Below are 19,175 nucleotides of genomic sequence, written 5' to 3' on the forward strand. Positions count from 1 at the left end.
TTCCCCCAACTTTTATAAACTCACACTGTTCTTTGTTGCAAAAGCCCCCTCCTCTCCTACCATTTATCAAAATCAGAGTTTCTTTTAATTATACCACAGGCAGGGTGGAGAACCGGAAAAGGTAGGCTAGCCATAAACGCCTTTGTGCCAAGGATGTAGGGTGTGGACAACTAACAGGGTGGAGGGAAGGAGGATTGTCTCGGCTTGTCTGTTTTCCTTTCCAGGGAACAGCCACAGCTACAGCTTTAGCGAAGTTCAATTCTAGACCTACAGACTCATTCGACTCGCTGGCTACCTGAGCCGGGGAACCACGTCAGCGCCACATCATCTGGGGCTTTTTATACTGAAAGGAAACAGGAAAAGAAGGGGAGCCAGCGGGCGAGTGAGAGAGAAAAAAAGAAACCCGAGCCAGCCAATCACAAGGAGAACCCAAGTGCACAAAGGGAGCCGGAGCCGGGAGTGGAAGAGGGAAGGAGAAGAAAGGGGGGCAAGGAGAGAGGGAACCTTTATTTAAGCCTCTCAAACTTCGGACGCTGCCTTCGGACGCGGGGGCACGGGGAGGCGGCTGTGTGGGTGGCAGCTGGGGAGGGGCCGCCTGAGGGGAGACCACAAGGTCCGGGGAGGGCTCCCGGGCTGCTCCGGAGTTCTTTGGGGGATTAGCCCCCTCCCCCTGCAGATCCTCTCGGCCCGCGTGCGTGAATGTCTGTGGTTGTGCACGCGTGAGGGAGGGAGTGTACCTGTGTGTGTGTGTGTGTGTGCGCGCGCGCGCGCGGGCGTGTGTGTGTGTGTGTGTGTGTGTGTGTGTGTGTGTGTGTGTCGGGTTGTGCGCGGGGCTCCCGGCCGTCAGGCTCGCGCTCTCCTGGGGTCTGCCGCGGCGGCGGCGGCGGCGGCGCGCTGGGGAAGATGCTGCAATCCCTGGCCGGCAGCTCTTGCGTGCGGCTGGTAGAGAGGCACCGCTCCGCCTGGTGCTTCGCCTTCCTGGTGCTGGGCTACCTGCTCTACCTGGTCTTCGGCGCGGTGGTCTTCTCCTCAGTAGAGTTGCCCTACGAAGACCTGCTGCGCCAGGAGCTGCGCAAGCTGAAGCAGCGCTTCCTGGAGGAGCACAAGTGTCTGTCGGAGCAGCAACTGGAGCAGTTCCTGGTGCGGGTGCTGGAGGCCAGCAACTACGGCGTTTCGGTGCTCAGCAATGCCTCGGGTAACTGGAACTGGGACTTCACCTCCGCCCTCTTCTTCGCCAGCACGGTGCTCTCCACCACAGGTAGGGAGGCCCCGGGCAACCTACTGCCTTCCCAGCGGCTGAGCCTTAGGCACAGGTCCCTTTGCCAAGAGGCTCTGGGGCCTCTTCACACACACCCCCTTCCATCCACTCTCCCATCTCTTCTGATCCTCTCCCACTTCGTGAACATTCCACCTTTTCTCCCCCTCCACTCTTTCCCGCATCCTCCCTCCTCCACCTCCTGCTCTTGGCAGGGCATCGATCTCAGCTTTGATCAGCCCTGGGGATCAGAGGGGGACCACGAAAGACCAGAGGAAAGCTTGGTATCTGTCAACTCTGTCCCAGAGCTTTATTAGCAGGAGAGTTTGGTGTTGTTGCCTCACGACTGGTGAGTAGACAAATGTTTTGGCTGGGTGGTTGCTGGGGCTTCATCCTGCTGCATTCTTTTAGTGTTGTATACGCCAGACTGTTGGGTGAAAAAAAAACAAAACACTACAGCTTCCTGAACCCAGGAAAGGCAGAGAATCAGAATCATAGCCTCACTGAATTTTAGAAGTGAAAGTGATCTCAGATCTTTTCTATCCCAACCCAGAAAGCCAGAAGGCCTACTACAGAGTGCAGTATTTAATGATCCTTAATCGATGCTATAAAAACAGTGTTTTGATTTTGCATAAAGTCTAGATTTTTTTTTATTTGTGGGTTACAGCATTCCTGGCTGACACAGGCTTTTGTCTGGAGTCTGCCTTTACAGTTGACCTCTGCGAGGACAAGAAAGATGGGGTTTCTTTTCAAAGTTAGGGGCAGGGGAGAGAACATCTAATTGTTCATGATTTGTCAAAATGAGGGCACATAACTGATTCAGCAGTTTTTAGCATTGGATATTCTGGGTTATCCTTAAACTCTGAACCATCCCCTGCACTGCACAACTAGGCCAGTGGCTCATAAGGGGAGATGCTTCCTTAGGTGAAAGATGTGGACCAGACATGACCCTAGTGCTGTTAGACTATGCTGTTGTTGAATGAATGAAAAATGCTGCATTTTCTCGTGGCCAGAGTTTGCTAAGTAAATAGCATCAGTGTTTATGCAAGTATAGAATCAGAATGCCAGAGCTGGGAGGGAGTTTAGAGTACACTTCATCTAATCTCTTTCCTCTTTAGATGAGGTAACTGAGAGACTGAGGGTTTGTGACTTGCCCAAGGTCACAAAGCTAGTTAAATGGCATAGTCAGCATCAGAATTGGGTCTACTGAATCCCAGCCTATTGCTGAATCTCTAAGTCCAGTACTTGACAACTTAATATTGATCTCTCCCTTAACATCCATTGCTCTCTTCCCCAAATCTCTGCCCTCAGAAGCTTTGAATTTAAAAGAGAATTAAAGTCTCAGGGCTAGAAGGGATGTCAGAGGTCACCTGGTCCAACTCAAATCTGGACATTTTGGAGAGATTTGAGGATTTCTTCCTAAAGCATAATCCATGAACAGGATAATTTTTTAAATATGCTAATGAACAACTTTTACAATATAAAGTGAAAGAAGTGATGCAAGAACACCAAAGTGACTTGTCAGACTAGTAGATAGGATCATCCTGGAGCAAGTAGAGACAGAATTCTTTCTCAGATAATAATTAAAAAAAACACACACAAAAAAATGTTAAATCTAATCCAAAACAAGACAGACTTGATATCTAAGGAAGTGAATAATTCCTTTTCCCAAAACCACTTTCTCCTCCCACCCCTTTCATTTAGATAACTTGATGTTGTCTTTGTCCTTATCTGACCCTACTCCCTTGTCCCCTTGAGAAACACCATCCCTTTCCATTTGGATACATTCATTGAGTTATCAATGAAAGCTTCCCTGTGGAAAATATTTGTCTCTGTGGGCCTTGTGGAGCCTTACAAATGAATCAGAATGTTTCAGTACAGCTAGTTTATAAAGAAACAATGCTAGTAATTAGTACTTCAAGCACTTTCATAGTACCATTAGCATTTCAAACTTGGCTAATAAAAAACAATTTTCAGGTTTATAATATGTAAACATCTCTCTTCCTGCTTTAGTTTGGAAAGAAACTGGTTTTGTCTGTTTGCAAACAGTTTCTCTTTTTGTAAACATGGGATTTTATATGACTGATATACTACTTCCATGGATTTGTCACAATTTTCTACACTTGATTAGATACCAAAAGAGTTACACTTATGATTTTAATGGAGTTGTATTTTATAGAACTTGAAGATACTTTTCCTGAACTTGGAAATGCTGAGTAAAATTTGATGTTTTTGTCTGCAATTCTGTCTGTAATTAAAGGCAATTCCCTTTTTGGTAAGAGCTCAGATTGGCTTAAGTGAGTTTTCCAGCGCAAAAAAAAAAAAATCATTGCTGAAATTGTTATAGGGAGCACTTAAGGATAAATTAACTAGAGGAACAGTTTCTTGGCTTGTAACATCGCCAATGCAAGATGGAACTGAGGGGGCATACTTTAAAAAAAACACAACAACCTGTTGCCCAGTCATTTAGAGGGTTGGTTTTTTTTTTTTTAATGTCAATTGAAACTTCACCATTTATAAATATATGTATATCCTCCATAAATAGTTGTTCTGATATTTTTGATCACTGGAAGAATACTATGCTGAAGTGCAAACTTGAAAATGAAAAAAAAAAAACAAAACTTCCTAGTGAAAAGAAAGGAGGAAAGGTCATAGAGACTAGCCCAGGGAATCAGGCTGGCAGAAATTTCTTGGGTAATAAAAAGGACTTGCATGATTAAAAAATGTCTGTTCCCTCTTAGCCAGAGGAGATAGTATCCTGGAAGTATTCTTAACATTTTTATGCAAGCGTCATGGACTGCTTTGGCAATCTGGTGAAGCCTATTAGGCCCTTCTAAGAATAATATTTTAAATGCATAAAATGAATATAACACAAAATAACACATACATATGTACATACACATACACTAACGTGTGTGTGTGTGTTTATAGTGTTAGGGATCACAGGTTAAGAACCCCTGTTGTAGAGCACCTTTTTGTCCAAAGCCAAGCAGATAGGGTCAAAGTATATTATGAATAATAGAATGTTGAAGTATGCCTAGGAGGTACAGATTACTTTCTCCTAGAATTGCATTTCACTTAAACTACGTTCTGTTACAATTTAAATCAGCTGTTCTGCCTTGTAATTGCCCTTAGATTTTAATTTGGGGTAACATTTTTCATAGAATTTCAAGAGTGATTTAGGTTAGTGCATGATAGACCAATAACATGATTAAAAGGGATTTAGAGATAGTTGGTTGGGCTTTATCCTTAACTTCTTAGGCCAGCAGCAAGGAGGGCAACTATCATCTTTTGATCACAACTCTCTCATGGGATCACTGCTGGGTCCAGAATACTGCACCAGAGCCCTTCCCACGACAGGAATCCTAATGTTCTGAAATCTCCCACCTAAAAAACAGAGCACTTTGTTTAATGACTGGGAGTAATAATTCCCTATGGATTAGAGACTTCTTTGCCTTTTGTTCCCCTAAATTTTAGAAGTCAGAATGACTGAAGTTAATTACAATATAAAACATTGTCTAAGGGAACATTTCTAGAAGGCTTATAGTAACCTAAATACTGCGTGACTCTTAGCCACACTTTTACTTTGTGTTTCATTAGAAGAGAAACTTTGTTAATGAAATTTTTGTTATTGTTTATTTGTAATCCTTTAGATAAGGGGCTTTTAACTTTCTTCTCCTTCTCCTCCTCTTCCTCCTCCTCCTGTGAAGCCTTTTCAGAAGAATGTCTTAAAATAAATTTCCCATCCAGGTTCAAGACCTCCCTGAATCCTGTGCTGGTGGAGGATCCATGGACCCAAAGTTAAGAACACCTGCTTTAGACAGTGGCTGTAACTTTTGTTAAAATTTAAATTTAACATTACCCTCACCAGTATAATAACAATTACACTTTATTCCCACCCAGCCTTTGGTCAATTAACTCTTCTTCTATGAATGTAACTACTATAGAATCAGAAAATATTTATGAATAGAAAGGACCTTAAGGAAGCCAATTCATCAAACACTGTGAAGTAGTAGTTGGGAGCAGAACACTCTGCTAGGTGCTGGAGTGGGGCAGGAAAGAGTTTCTTTTCTTTAATAGAGTGTACTTATGCTCTAAGCAGGGGGACTTAAACACACACACACAATCACACACTTGCTATCCTGAAGCTGTATGTGTTATCCTCTCCCCTTACAATGGGTGAGCTCTTTGAAAGAAAGAACTCTTATTTTTCTATTGTATTTCTATTTCTATTCTCAGCTCTAATAAATACTTTTTCATATGTTTATTCATTCATACATGTACAAATAACTATGATACAAAATAATAAAAGATGAATGAGTGTGGTTTTTTAAAAAGTGAAAATGAAATCTGGGGTTGGGAGAAATTGTTACCAACAGGGAGATCAGGGAAGCCTTCATGGAAAATTTAACATTTGAGCTAGGCGTAGATAAAAATACTGAAGATGGGATTAAATAAAAATACTGAGTATAGATAAAAATGCTGGAGTTTAAGTGATTTGCCCAAGGATATATAGCTACTGAATGAAAGAGCAAGAGGATGGTGGCCTCCAGAACCCTAGTCCAATTCACTTTACCCTATACTGTGGTACCCACAAGAATACTATATTATTTTTATATTATACTAGCATCATTGAATATTTGATTTGCTTTTTAAGTAAGGATTTTGTGACAAAGGAATCAGTTCATTTTTAGAGCAAGTTCTGTATAGTTTGGCATTATATTCATGAAGAATATGAGAAAAAATCCAAAATGGATTTGGAATATTGGTTTAGAATTCCCTTTTAGAGTAATATAGGATATTTCAGACTGACTTTCATTATCCTTTGCTAAGAAGGATCATATCTCAAGATTTTCAGAATTTATCACATTAGTACAAACTTACTTGGATGATTTAGGTAGACTCATTATTACAGTTAGTTCTTGGGTCATTTTGAATAGTAACTATTTAGTAATTAAAAAGTGTTGTTGATATTTATCATTTTCAAGACCAAAACCTAAACTCATTTGTCATAATGTGTTTCTACCCTTAAAAAAACAAGGCTGCATTTCAGGAAGGAACTTGAAAGACTGTGTGGTTCACTTGGAACAAACTCTTCATTGAAAGGTCAGGGATGTAGTTCTAGTTTTTATAAGCAGCTGTTCTAAAGGAAAAGAACCATGGATTTGGATTCAGAAGAGATGGGAATAACATTTGGCCTCCCAACTAAGGGACTATGCGAAGGAGAATAGGGTAAAACTACTTGGCACTCTTGCAAGAGACGCTGTAAATGATAGGTGATTTTATAAATTATAGTATTTCCCACATGTATTTTACACAGAGATTTTTCAAAAATTAAAGCAATCATGCTGAGGTAACATATGAGAAGAAATTACTGCACCCTCCCTCTCCAATTTATACTGCATTGTAAATCTTTAAGCAGTCTGTTTCTTTCTTAGCCCCAAATAGAGACTGGAATAATTTTATAGTAGATTTGATGCTTTCATTATCTTTCCCAAGCAGAGCCAACTTTCTGGGAATGAATGAATCATTACATTTAAATGTGTATCCAAAGTCCAGATACAGGCAATCCCTTTTGCTGTTGTTCCATTCATTTTCTACTGCTCATTTATGTACTATATTGGAGAGAGCACTCCAATATGAGGTGAAAGGAACTGGATTCAAATCCTGACTCTTGTTGCTTATTGTGTGTGACCAGGATTAGCTATTTCATCCTCTCTTTTCCTCTGTAAAATAAGGAGACTAGATAACCTCCAAAGTCCCTTCCAGTGTGTGTGTGTGTGTGTGTGTGTGTGTGTACAAAATAAGGCCAAAAAAACCCCACCTCTACACAGTTGCAGAGGCCTTTTACTCACAGGAGACCCTGCAGATCCTCATTCATAGTCTAAGTGCTTTTATGTAAGACATAATTATAACAAGCCTTGTTATCTGGCTTCCTAGTTCATCAATTTTAAAAATAGCAAATAGTGAGGAGGAGGTGGGGTTTCTGCAGATGGGCATGTTATCTTTATAATCTTGGGCAAGTCACTTCTCTGAGTTTCAGTTTCCTTGTTTGAAGAATACAGGACTAGATCATCTCTAATGGTACTTCCTATTTTTACTAGTCTGTGATCTTATGATTCCATGTAACTCACCATGCCCTAAGGCCACCATCATATTAGTGTATAGTATATTAATTGACTTTCTAAAAATGATTTTGAATCATTATATTTAGGATATTCAGTTTGAGTCCAGGAAAATCTACAATGCATTGTAGAAAAGGGATTGCATATTTTCACATGTTTAAATGTTTAAAAATTGTTACCTAAAGAACAAGTCTTCTGTTGTCTGGAAAATAACTACTAACCAAAACATCTTGTCCCCAAAGGTTTCAATAGTCATAATTTTACTATACATTTATCCTAATTTTATAGGACTTAGTGTATACTTTTACTATTTAAAATTTTAAGCACTTATAATTGTTTAATCCTTGCTTTTTATAACAGTAATAGTTAACATTTATATAGAGCTTTGAAATTTGCAAAGCACTTTGCAAACATCATCTCATTTTAACCTCACAGCAATACTGAGAAATCATTTTACAGATAAGTAAACTGAGGTAAAAAGAAGTTAAGCAACTTGCCCAGGGTCACACAGCTAGTAATTGTCTGAGATCAGATTTGGACTCAGTTCTTCCTGACTCCAAGTCTAGCCCTCTATCCACTGTCTGATAAATGAGCTCGCAGGAGCCAATGAGACGATCGAAAAAGAATGTAAAGTAAAGAAAACACTGTAGGACAAAACTCTGACGTTCACCTAGGTTATGAGCCTATTAGGACCACAAACCCCAAAGACGGCATTGATTTTATGAGAAAGTGCAGACTTTTCAGGCTGAAACAGTCTACAGTAATGCAGTGGGTAAAAATACAGTAGAAATATAATGTGAGTAAGGCTGGTTTCAGATAACATGAATAGCAATCACATTATGTGATTTCCCCATTTTTGGTGAGAGATGTACTGACATCATGTATTCAGGAAACATAGTTTGACCCAAAAAATCACTGAATCTCTGGGTACTTTATCAGACAGGTTTTCCCATTACTCTTTTTCCTTGTGTAAGTCCATGAAAAATCATCATACAAATAACTCTCCCTCATATACCTTGAAAATTACTTTCATGAGGTATAGTATCCACCCATTAAAAAGTTAATAGGGTGACCATTTTGGGGGGTGCATGAGACATAGACTGCCTACCCAATAAAAAGTTGATGGGGTAGCCCTTTAGGTGTTCTTTGTCTGATTTCCTAATGCCTCCCTCTTTCATTCCTGTCCCCAACTTACAGATTTACCTTTCCCTGTTCTTGCTCCGTAACATGTGTCATACGCCTGGGGTTCTTAAACATTTTAAAAAATATATTATGGATCTTATTGTCATTCTGGTGAAGCCCACAGACCCCTTTGCAGAATATTTTTAAATGCACAAAATAAAATATGTAAGATTACAAAAGAGAAATAGTATTGCAACTCGGTTGTGTTTTTTTTTGTTAAGTCCATGGACACTTGGTCAAAAGCCTTTGTCATGGGGTCTTACTTGTAGAGCTGGAAGGAGCTTTCTAAGGCTATCTGGTCCAACCTCTTTATTTTGTAAGGGAATTAGGGTCCTGGAAAATTAAACAACAAGGTCATACAGGTATTAAGAATAGGGGTACAATTTTAATTCAAGTCTTCTGACTTTGAAATCATTGCTCTTTCCACTGTGAGTATGTTATTTATCCTCAGAGCTATCACCACAGTTCACCCTATTTGACTGTAAACTCATGACTTGCAGGAACTACGTCAATAAGCAAATAAACAAGTATTTATTAAACACTTTACTTTGTGCAGCTAGATGGTGCAATGGATAGAATGCTGGGCCTGGTGTCAGGAAGACTCATTTTCTTGAGTTCAAATCCAGCCTCAGACACTTACTAACTGTGTGACCTTGGGCAAATCACTTAACCCAGTTTGTCTTGTTTCCTCATGTAAAATGAGCTGGAAAAGGAAATGTAAATCACTCCAGTATCTTTGCCAAGAAAACTCCAAATGGGGTCATGGTGAGTTGATCATAACTGAAAAACAACAACATTACTATGTGCCTTGTTAATACAGTACCTTGCATACATGGGACCCTTTTTATTCTGACTGTCCCCCATCCCTGGAATGCTCTCCCTCCTCATTTCTGGCTTCCTTCAAGTCCCAACTAAAATCTAATCTTCTATAGCAATGGTGTGATACTCAAATACAAACACTAAACTGTGCATAAGGATGCATGCAGGCTATACACTGACAGTTTTAGAAGGTAATATTATTTACGTTTTATTGTACTTTTATTTACTTTGTTAATTGTTTCCCAATTATATTTTAATCTGGCTCAGGCATGCATTTGATACCTCTCTTTACAGAAATTCTTTCTCGATCCCCCCCCCTTTTTTTTTAGGCAATTGGGGTTAAGTGACTTGCCCAGGGTCACACAGCTATTAAGTGTCAAGCATTTGGTCTGAGGTCAGAATTGAACTCAGGTCCTCCTGACTTCAGGGCCATTGCTCTATTCACTGTGCCACCTAGCTGCCCCAATCCTTTTTAATTCTAATGAGGAAGGTAGGTGGCCCAATGTTTAGAGCACTGCACTTGCAGTCAGGAAGACTTGAGTTCAGATCTGGCCTCAGACACTTACTAGCTGTGTGACCTGGGGCAAGTCACTAGAGCTCTGTTTGCCTCAATTTCTTCAATTGCAAAATGGGGATAATAATTACCTCCTGAGGTTGTTTTGAAGATATGATGATACAATATTTGTAAAGCATTTAGCATAGTGCATGGCATATAATAGGTGTTATACAAATGCTAGCCTTTTTAAAAATTATTATTAATATTTTCTGTTGATTATTTCCAGTTCATCCTGTATATAGTTTTGTACATATTTGCTTGCTTGTTATCTTCTCCATTAGAATGTTATCTCCTTGAGGGTAGGGACTTTTACCTCTTTTTATATCCCCATCCCTTAGCACAGTGCCTGGCACATAGCAGATGTTAAATAAATATTTGTTGACTGACTGATATTTGTACTTATTGTTTGTTGAATTTTTTAATGTGGCAGCATGCCACTTGGAGACACGGTACTTAACTGCTCAGATGAAGGGAAAGTGGAGGAGCTGGAAAGACAGAGAGAACACACATAAAGGAAGAAAAAATCTGTTTTTCTTTCCTAAGTGAATGGATGAAGGAATGAATGAATTTATGAAAAAGCATTTATTAAGCACTATGTAACAGGCACTGTGCTATATTCCTGTATGGATGACTGATCCATCAATGACTAAGATTTTTTTTTTATTCTGTGTTAATGCTTTCCTTCCTTAATTTGTTAATAAGTGAGTTGATTGCATAATGAAAAGATTAATTAGGATTATTGTCAGGCATAGGTTTTATTTTCTAATTTGCTAATATCTACTTGATCACAGAACAGGTTCTAATTCTCTTTTGTGCTGACTACTTTGACTCGTACTGACTTCTTTGAAGAAAGTAAGGGTAGTTTAATAAGAGGCACATTTTCCATTATAGGGGGAATAACTTTTTATCCTTCAACTTCTTTTTCACTTGTTTAAGATATATTTATAAAGAAATGATTTAGATGTGACAATATTTCCCTTTTTTCCAATTTTCTTATGGGCAGTTTCCATCTCCCTCAAAAACCTAGTTCCAATTCAAAGCTAGGAATGACTTACTTCTACTGGTAATCTTCAATTAAAAAAAAACAACATAATTTATGCAAGAAATAGGGATAAAACAGTTTATAATTGTCCACCTTTGGGATATTCTGTCAAAGGGATGAAACTCATTGGGCTAAAAACCATTATGAAAACTTTAAGAGGTTTCAATGTCATCTATCCAGTTATAGCTAATGGTCTGAATGACAAAGGTCTCATTTGTCACTCAAGGGAATAATCTTCATCATGTAGATTATACAAGTTGACCTATTTGTCTTCAACTAAAGCTTTTATGGCAAAAGAGGAAGATCTAGGTCGTGTAGAATCATATGATCATTATTGGGGGGAGGTGGAATCAGAAAAAAAAAACAATATAAAGCATAAAGATTATAAGGAAGTTTTTGAACTGCAGATTTGTAAATAAGAGAATTTCACTTGGAATCAGATAACCTTGAGTTCATCCTACCCCTTTCATGTATTAGCAGTGCAACCATGGGCAATCACTTAACCTCTCTGGGCCTCAGTTCCCTCATCTATAAAATGAAGGGTTTGGACTAGATAGCTTTGAGGGCTTCTTCCAGGTCTAAAATCTATGATCCTAAATAAAATTATTTTTGTTTTTCATTTTACTAAATGTAGTTAAACAAAAACCTTGTATCTTATTAATAGAGTTTGTGAGACCCGAGTGTTATTTCCACGTAGTTTCTTAGGTTTACTCTAAGACTTATTTAAAGCCATTTAACCAAGCTGGTGACTAAGTCCCTTTAGTCTTAAATAGGTACACTTGAGGCTGGGAGGCATATAGAAAAACCTCTAGTATATTCCACTGGGTAGGAGGAACACCAGTCCAGATCTAATCTAATCTAATCGGAGATGATAGGGAGGGGATTTTAGGACCATATAGAAGTAACTAAGGCCAAAAGAAGTGAATCAGCTTACCCAAAGTCAAATAGGCAAAACTAAGTGACAAAGTTGGGATTTGAGGCCACATCTTGTGACTCTAAATCCAGGCATCTTTCCACTATGTCATTGTATTGTTGAAAAAACCCACCTGTACCAATAGTACCAAAGTAGTATGGTAGAGAGTGATCTGTACAGTCAAATTGACACAATATTCCTTCAACAAAACTTATGAGGAAATGAAACTATTAATATTCTACCCTTGTCAGCATAGAGAGGCTATTGCAACAATTTCCTGGTTCCACATAGCTTGTTGGATCTGGGATATTTGTGCAATTATCTCCAAATATGTAGGTATGCTAACACAACCACTAAGTGATCTGGACTGTATAGAGTAACTTGGGGATATAATGATGTTTCTTTTCCCTTATGTCAAAGGAAGTCAGTAAACATATATTAAGTGCCTATTATGTACCAGGCACTGTGCTAAGTGACGGGGATGCAAAGAAAGGCAAAAGATAATCCAAACTCTCCTTCTACTGTTCAGGGTACCCCCATCCTCCTAGTCAAGTGAGTTCACAATTTAGGTGTCATCTTTGACTCCTCATTTTCTCACTCCACTCCTGTATAATCAGTGATTAAGTCCTATCATTTCTGCCTTCTACAGCATTTTCATATATGTCCTCTTCTCTTCTCTGGCACTTCCACACCTTGGTACAGGTTTCATCATCTCAAACCTATATTATCATAAAAGACTAATAGTTGGTCTCTTTGCCTCAAGTGCAGTCCATCCTTTACTCAGCTGTCAAACTGATATTCTGAAATTCAGGTCCAACTTTATCACCTCCCTCCCCATTTAATCAATTCCAGAAGCTCCCTATTACCTCCAGGATCAAATCTAAAATCTTGATTAGCTTTCAAAGTCCTTCATAACCTGGCCACCTCCTACCTTTCCAGTCTTCTTATAGCTTATTCTCCTCCTTGCTTTTCCTTGAAATGGACAATTCCTCTCCCATCTCTGAGCATTTTCACTGGCTGACCACCACGTCTTGGAATGCTCTCCACATCTTAGTTTCCTGGCTTCCTTGAAGTCTTAGCTAAAGTCCCACATTCTGCAGGAAGCCTTTCCCAGTCTTCCTTCATCTTAATATGCCCTTCTGAGATTGCTTCCAATTTTTTCCTGCATATTTCTTGTTCATGCATAATTATTTACATGTTGTCTCCCTTATTAGACTAGGATGTCCTTGAGAACAGGGACTGTTTCTTGCCTTTCCTTGTATCCCCAGAGCTTAGCATAGTACCTGGGACATAGTAGGCACTTAATAAATTCTTGTTGACTAACTGACTTCTTCCATGGGTGAGCTTGTTCTGAGAACCTTCATTTTAGGGAAGGGTCCAGACCAGCACCCTTCATACTCTAGACCGCCACTTTTCACCCCCTACCCATTAAAATCTAAGCTCTTTGGGGCAGCTAGGTGGCACAGCGGATACAGCACCGGCCCTGGAGTCAGGAGGACCTGAGTTCAAATCCGGTCTCAGTCACATAACACTTACTAGCTGTTTGACCCTGGGCAAGTCACTTGACCCCATTGCCTAGACCAAAAAACAAAAAACAAAACAAAAAAAAAAAAATCTAAGCTCCTTGAGGGCAGGAGATGTCTTTTTTGCTTACATTTGTATCCCCAATGTTTAATAACACACTACTTGGCATATAGTCAGTGCTAAATAAATATTTCCTGACTTGACTTGAATTTAATGCTTTCATCAAGTGAAATCTATTTAGATAAAAAGACCAACTGAAATTTTTAAATTAAAAATGGCAATACCTAAAAATATGCTAAAGATGCCATCATAATACTGCATGTTTCCCATGTTACCAAGGAATAGATATAGAAGATTTCCATATTTAAAAAGCAAAGTAAGATTGACACAGATTTTCTGCCCTAGAAGCCTGAACGTTTGATCAGTATGCTGTGTTTCCTTACATTTTTAAATATTGGTGTGACTTTCAGAGAGGAAAAAGCAATTTGAATTATTCCAAATTTACTAAACTACTCATGTAAAAATAATCTGTATGTGAATAGATTACTAATGGTTTCTGAGATAGATTTCCTCTCATTTTATTAAATTTCTATTAAGGCCTAATGGCAGTCACTGTGGAGGAAGAAAGGATGGAAGATCAAACATTAAGTCTCATTTGATCCTCACAATAGGTAGATAGGTGCTTATTATTATCCTCATTTTACAGATGAGGAAACTGAGGCAGACAGCTTAATTGATTTGTCCAGTGTCAGAAGATTACTAAACTCAGTCTGGATTTGAACTCAGGTTTTCCTGACTCCAGGACCACAGACCCAACATATTCACTATCTTTTGAGCCGCCTTATTACCTCAGCTAGTCCACCAGTATTATATCCTTTCTTATTTCACCTCCGGAAAAAGGGTGGAACTTAATCCTTTACCAGCCTCCCTTCAGACCTTCCATGCTTCCCCCTCAACACCCACTCTCTGAGGTCCTTGCCTCATATTTACAAAAATAATTGAGGCCATTCATTGTGAACTCTTCTTCCCTCTTCTTCATCTCTTATCACTCAGGTCCCTTCTGCTACTTTCTCCTCCTTCACCCCTGTTTCACATGATAAAGTGGTCTTACTCCTTACCAAGGCTAACCCTTCTATTTGTTCAAGTGATCCCCTTCCATCGTATCTCCTCCAACAGTTTGCCCCATCTGTCATCCCCATTCTCTCATTTATTTTCAATCTGTCCCTTTTTACTGGCTTATTTCCTGCTGCCTATAAATATGCTCATGTCTTCTCTATCTTGACCCTTCCATCCTCAGTATCATCCTATGTCTCTTCTATCGTTTGCAGCTAAACTCCTTGAAAAGGCCATCCACAATATGTGCCTCCACTTTCCCTTTCCACTGTCTTCTTAACTCATTCATTACAATCTGACTTCTTATTTTATCCTTTCACCAAAACTATTCCCTCCAAAGTTACTAATGATCTCTTAGCTGCCAAATTCAATGGCCTTTTCTTAATCTTCATTTTCCTTGACCTCTCTTTTGTTGATCACTCTTTGGTATTCTCTTCTTTCAAGATTCAGTCATTAAAGAGATTTTCCTAAAACACAGGTCTGATCATGTCACCCCCCCCTCAACTCAATAAACTCCAATGGTTTTTTGTTCCTTCTAGGAGGAAATACAAAATGCTGCTTGGTATTCAAAGCCCTTTATAGCCTAGCCCTCTCCTACCTTTCCAGTGTTCTCACACCTTACTCCCCAACACATATTCTTTGAGCCAATGACAGGAGCCTCCTGGCTGTTTCATGAACAAGACACATTCACAGTTCATGGGCAAGTGTTAGATGAAGATCAAGCAAAGGAGACTGAGGAGTGGACAGATGGGTAGGAAGAAAATATGAAGGAGAAGAATGTGACCTGACTGTGTTTAAGGCTAAAGAGAGGTCAAGAAGGATGAGGATTGAGAAAAGACCATTAGATTTGGAGATTAAAAGATCATTGGTAACTTTGGAGAAAGCAGTTAAAGTTGAACAATTAGGTTGGAAGACAAGTCATCGGTATAAACCTCTCATTTTACAGATGAGGAAACTGAGACCCAGAGAAGTTAAGTGACTTGTCCAAGATCACAGAAGTAGTGTGAGATGTGATTTGACCTGGGTTCCCTTACCTGAGTCTGTGCTTTTTCACTATGTCTACATCTATGCTATCAGCTGAAAATTATAAAGGTTATAACATCATAATAATGAAAATTCTGCTGTTTAGTTGCCAATGCACTCAAGTATTTAAAAACTATGTTTAAGTGGATTAAGTTAATTAAAGAACTTTGAGAGACTGTTCTACAGCTGCCTACATTTCAAACTGAGTCATTTTCATTTAGGGAGGATGATAACATTTCCATTGTTTTGTTAAAATGCTAGGCAAGAAAACGAAGCCCACATCATTCCCCACCCACCACCCTATGTTCTGACAGTAGCCACTTCAGAAAAATAGCAACTCACCCACAGATGAAATTAAACAGATGTACCTCTCACTTCATGGAAAGATACTACTCCTATTATTTTCTCCCTGTCCTTTTAGTGTTGAAATTGTTGTATTTTGGGGTGGTCATGAACTGTTACTCCTTTGTCCATCACCTGCCTGGCCTCAACACCTGGTTTTTAAAACCCAAACAGAAACCAATAGATAGAAACAGCAACCAAAGAATTGCTGGAGCCTCTTAAGGGGTTGATATGATCTGCAGGGGTTAACATTATGGGACATTACTCTCAAGTTCTGTTACTTTTGCACCTTTTTTTCTTGTAGGCAGTTCAATTTCTTTGCTCAAAATGTTTTTTTTTTTAAACTCTAGTTTTTTAATCTGTTTGTCACTAAAGCAACACAGCTATACTTTGCTATGGTTTTGCTTCAGTGCTTATTCTTCCCACCCTTCTGGAGGCCCCACCCGTTTGTTTCAGCATGCAATGGTGGCACAGGCATCTCACTTTTACCTACTCTGTATCCACAACTATCCAAGCAGAAACACCTTTTCTGAAAGTGCTTAAGTGACAGTAATTTTCATAATGATCATCTTAACTCTCATAAACAATCAATTTCCAAACCTCCATGTGCCTCAGTTTCTTCACTGTACCATGAGGGCACGGTCCCTAAGGTCCTTTCTAGCTCCAAACCAGTGATCCTGAAACAACTACAAAAAGGTGAAGAAAGTAGTATGATGTGCTGGGAAGAGTGATGGGTTTGGCATCATGAATGTTGGTTCAAATTCTGGCTCTGTCATTTAATATGTGTGACTTTAGATGAGTCATTTAACCTCTCTGGGCCTCAGTTTCCTTATCTGTAAAATGAAGGGAGATATAATAGGTGATGTCTAAACTCTCTTCTCTATGTCTACTTCTATCCCTCTTCCTATTTCTATCTCTTATCTCTCTATAGCATTCAAAAAATATTAAGTGCTTATTGTGTGCCAGACACTGTGCTAAGGGCTAGGAATACAAATAAAGGAAGGCAGGCTCAGCCCACAAGGGGCTTACATTCTAATGGGGGAAGATAATACGTAAAAGAGAGCTGAAAAGGGGGAGGAGATACCCTCACAGTGGAGGGAAGAAAAGAGGGGGGACATGACAGAGAAAGTCCTGTGAAGATGAGCAAGTAGTACAGCCTGTAGAAGAATGAAGGCCTCTTTGGCCTGGGCCTCCTCCTTCAATTAGAGGCTCATGGAGGAACCAGCCAATTGAATGAAGCCTCAGGGGAGGAGGGTCCTTCCAATGTGAGAGGTGCAAGGGTGGAATGAGCTTCCAGGGTAAAAAGATTTCTGTGTCATTGAAGAGAAAATCCTGTGGAGGAATCAGCAATGCAACTTGGAGATTATTAGGGAGTGGGGTGCAGAGTGGGGTTTGTAGACTACAATATATTGTAGTTGTTTGCACCCTAAATCTGAGATCCTAAGAGCAAAACAACAAAACTCTATCTCTCCTTCCTCTTTGTGTGTGTGTGTGTGTGTGTGTGTGTGTGTGTGTGTGTGTGTGTGTGTGTGGAGTGAGTGAGACAGAGAGAGAGAGAGTGTGAAAGAGAGAGACAGAGAGAGAGAGAGATTCTTGATCATGTCATTACTGAAATCTTCATAGTGGTTCCATCTAATATGTGGCCTTTTTTTTTTTTAAGCTCTCCTCACATTACACAAGTATCACTGAAACACATGACCTATTTGTTATCTCTCACTTTCTATACATGATCTACCCACCTCATTTTCTGATTGTGTGTGTGTGTGTATGTACGTACTTATATATACACATACATATGTGTGTCTCATTCTGTAGTCTGTCTTTCATTTTTTTTTTATCAGGAGGTGAATGACATGTTTTCTCATTAGTCCTCATGATCATGGTTAGGATTTGACTATAATGTTCCTGAGCATTTTCTTTCTTTTCTTTTTTCTAGGAGATGACTGGTAAATTCTTTCTATTTCTCCTCTGCCCTCTGTTTGTTTTTTTAACTTTTTAACTTTTTTTTTTTTAAGATTTATTGAGATGATTTCTAGGTTCTTTTTTTCATCTTGGTTTTCAGGTAGTCAAGTTTTGAAAAAAAAAATTTTTTTTCTTTTTAATCTGTCTTCCAGGTAAGTTAATTTTGCTGTGATGCTTTATATTTCTTCTATATTTTCAGTCTTTTGACTTTGTTTTATTATTTGTTATTGTCTCATGGGGTCATCGACTTCTTCGGTTCATTCTAGTTTTCAAGGAGTATGTTTCTTCTGCTAATGCCAAGCTATTAATTCCCTTCTCAACTCTTTCATAGCTCTAATTTCTTTTCCATTTTTTTTTACTCTAGTACTCTCATTTAATTTATAAAAACAATTTAACTTTTTTTTTTAACTTTTGCTTCTACTCTTCCAGGAATTCTAGTTTGTGCCCAAGCTGTATTTTTGTTTCCTGTTCATTCTTCCAGCCTGCTTTCTGACTTTGAACTTTATTAAGACCAAGCTCTGTGCATTTCTAGAGAAAAGGTCTAGTTTGGTCCTGTTACTGCTTTTTTTTGGGTATTGAGTGTTGTGTCATTCCAGGCTTTCAAGGACAGCCTAGCCTGGGAACCTGCAAACTTTCAATGCTCCCAAAGTAATCTGATTCAAGGAAAAGTCTGATCATTTTTTACTTGCTGTGAGCATTGCAAATTCCTGACCTGGGTTTGGGTCAGAGCAGTCTGGACTGCTGCTAGACTCAGTCCCTGTTAGTCGGATGGAAAGCTCTACTGGTTCAGAACTACAGAACTGTTGGTTTCCCTTTGATCTGAGACTCATGCCCTGGTTCTTCTTCTGACAGCTTCAGGTTGGACTAAAAACTGTGACTGAGACTTTGCTTCACCCCTGGGGTCTGAGCCATACTGCTATGGCATGTTTCTGAATTTCTGTATTCAGACTATAGGGCCCATGACTGCTCCTGACTCCATAACACCACTCCCCTGCACAAGTCCCTTCCTTACTCAGCTCTGTATCTGTGATTCAGAACTGGTAGTAGCTGACAAAGCTGCCAGTTGACACCTGTTCCCACACCCTGCATGAGGTTAGAGAATGCACAGTGTGGAGGCAAGTACTACATAGATACGAGGTAAATTTTTTTGGTGGGGGGAGGGGAGTGTCAGGAATATAGTATTCATACAGTATTGAGGTGAGCCTGGAAGGAAGCTAGGAATTCTAAGAGGCTTTCCAGGTTTAGAGCACAGCTAATTAAAAGGCATGGGCCCGGGGGGGGGGGGGGGGGGGGGGGGGGGGGGGGGGGGGGGGGGGGGG

At 39.5% G+C, this 19,175-nt stretch overlaps 1 protein-coding gene across 1 annotated transcript in view; it reads left to right on the forward strand.

Moving 5' to 3' along the window:
* The first annotated feature begins 903 nt into the window (after window positions 1-903).
* The window catches only part of LOC114049955 (potassium channel subfamily K member 1), a 66,578-nt gene continuing 48,306 nt past the window's right edge, over window positions 904-19,175 (forward strand). The window contains exon 1 of the mRNA XM_027871436.1: window positions 904-1,258. Coding sequence (XP_027727237.1) covers window positions 904-1,258 — 355 coding nt within the window. The remainder of the gene's footprint in view (window positions 1,259-19,175) is intronic.

Source organism: Vombatus ursinus, unplaced genomic scaffold (genome assembly GCF_900497805.2).
Source record: "Vombatus ursinus unplaced genomic scaffold, bare-nosed wombat genome assembly UNPS02014798.1, whole genome shotgun sequence".
Lineage (NCBI taxonomy): Eukaryota > Metazoa > Chordata > Mammalia > Diprotodontia > Vombatidae > Vombatus > Vombatus ursinus.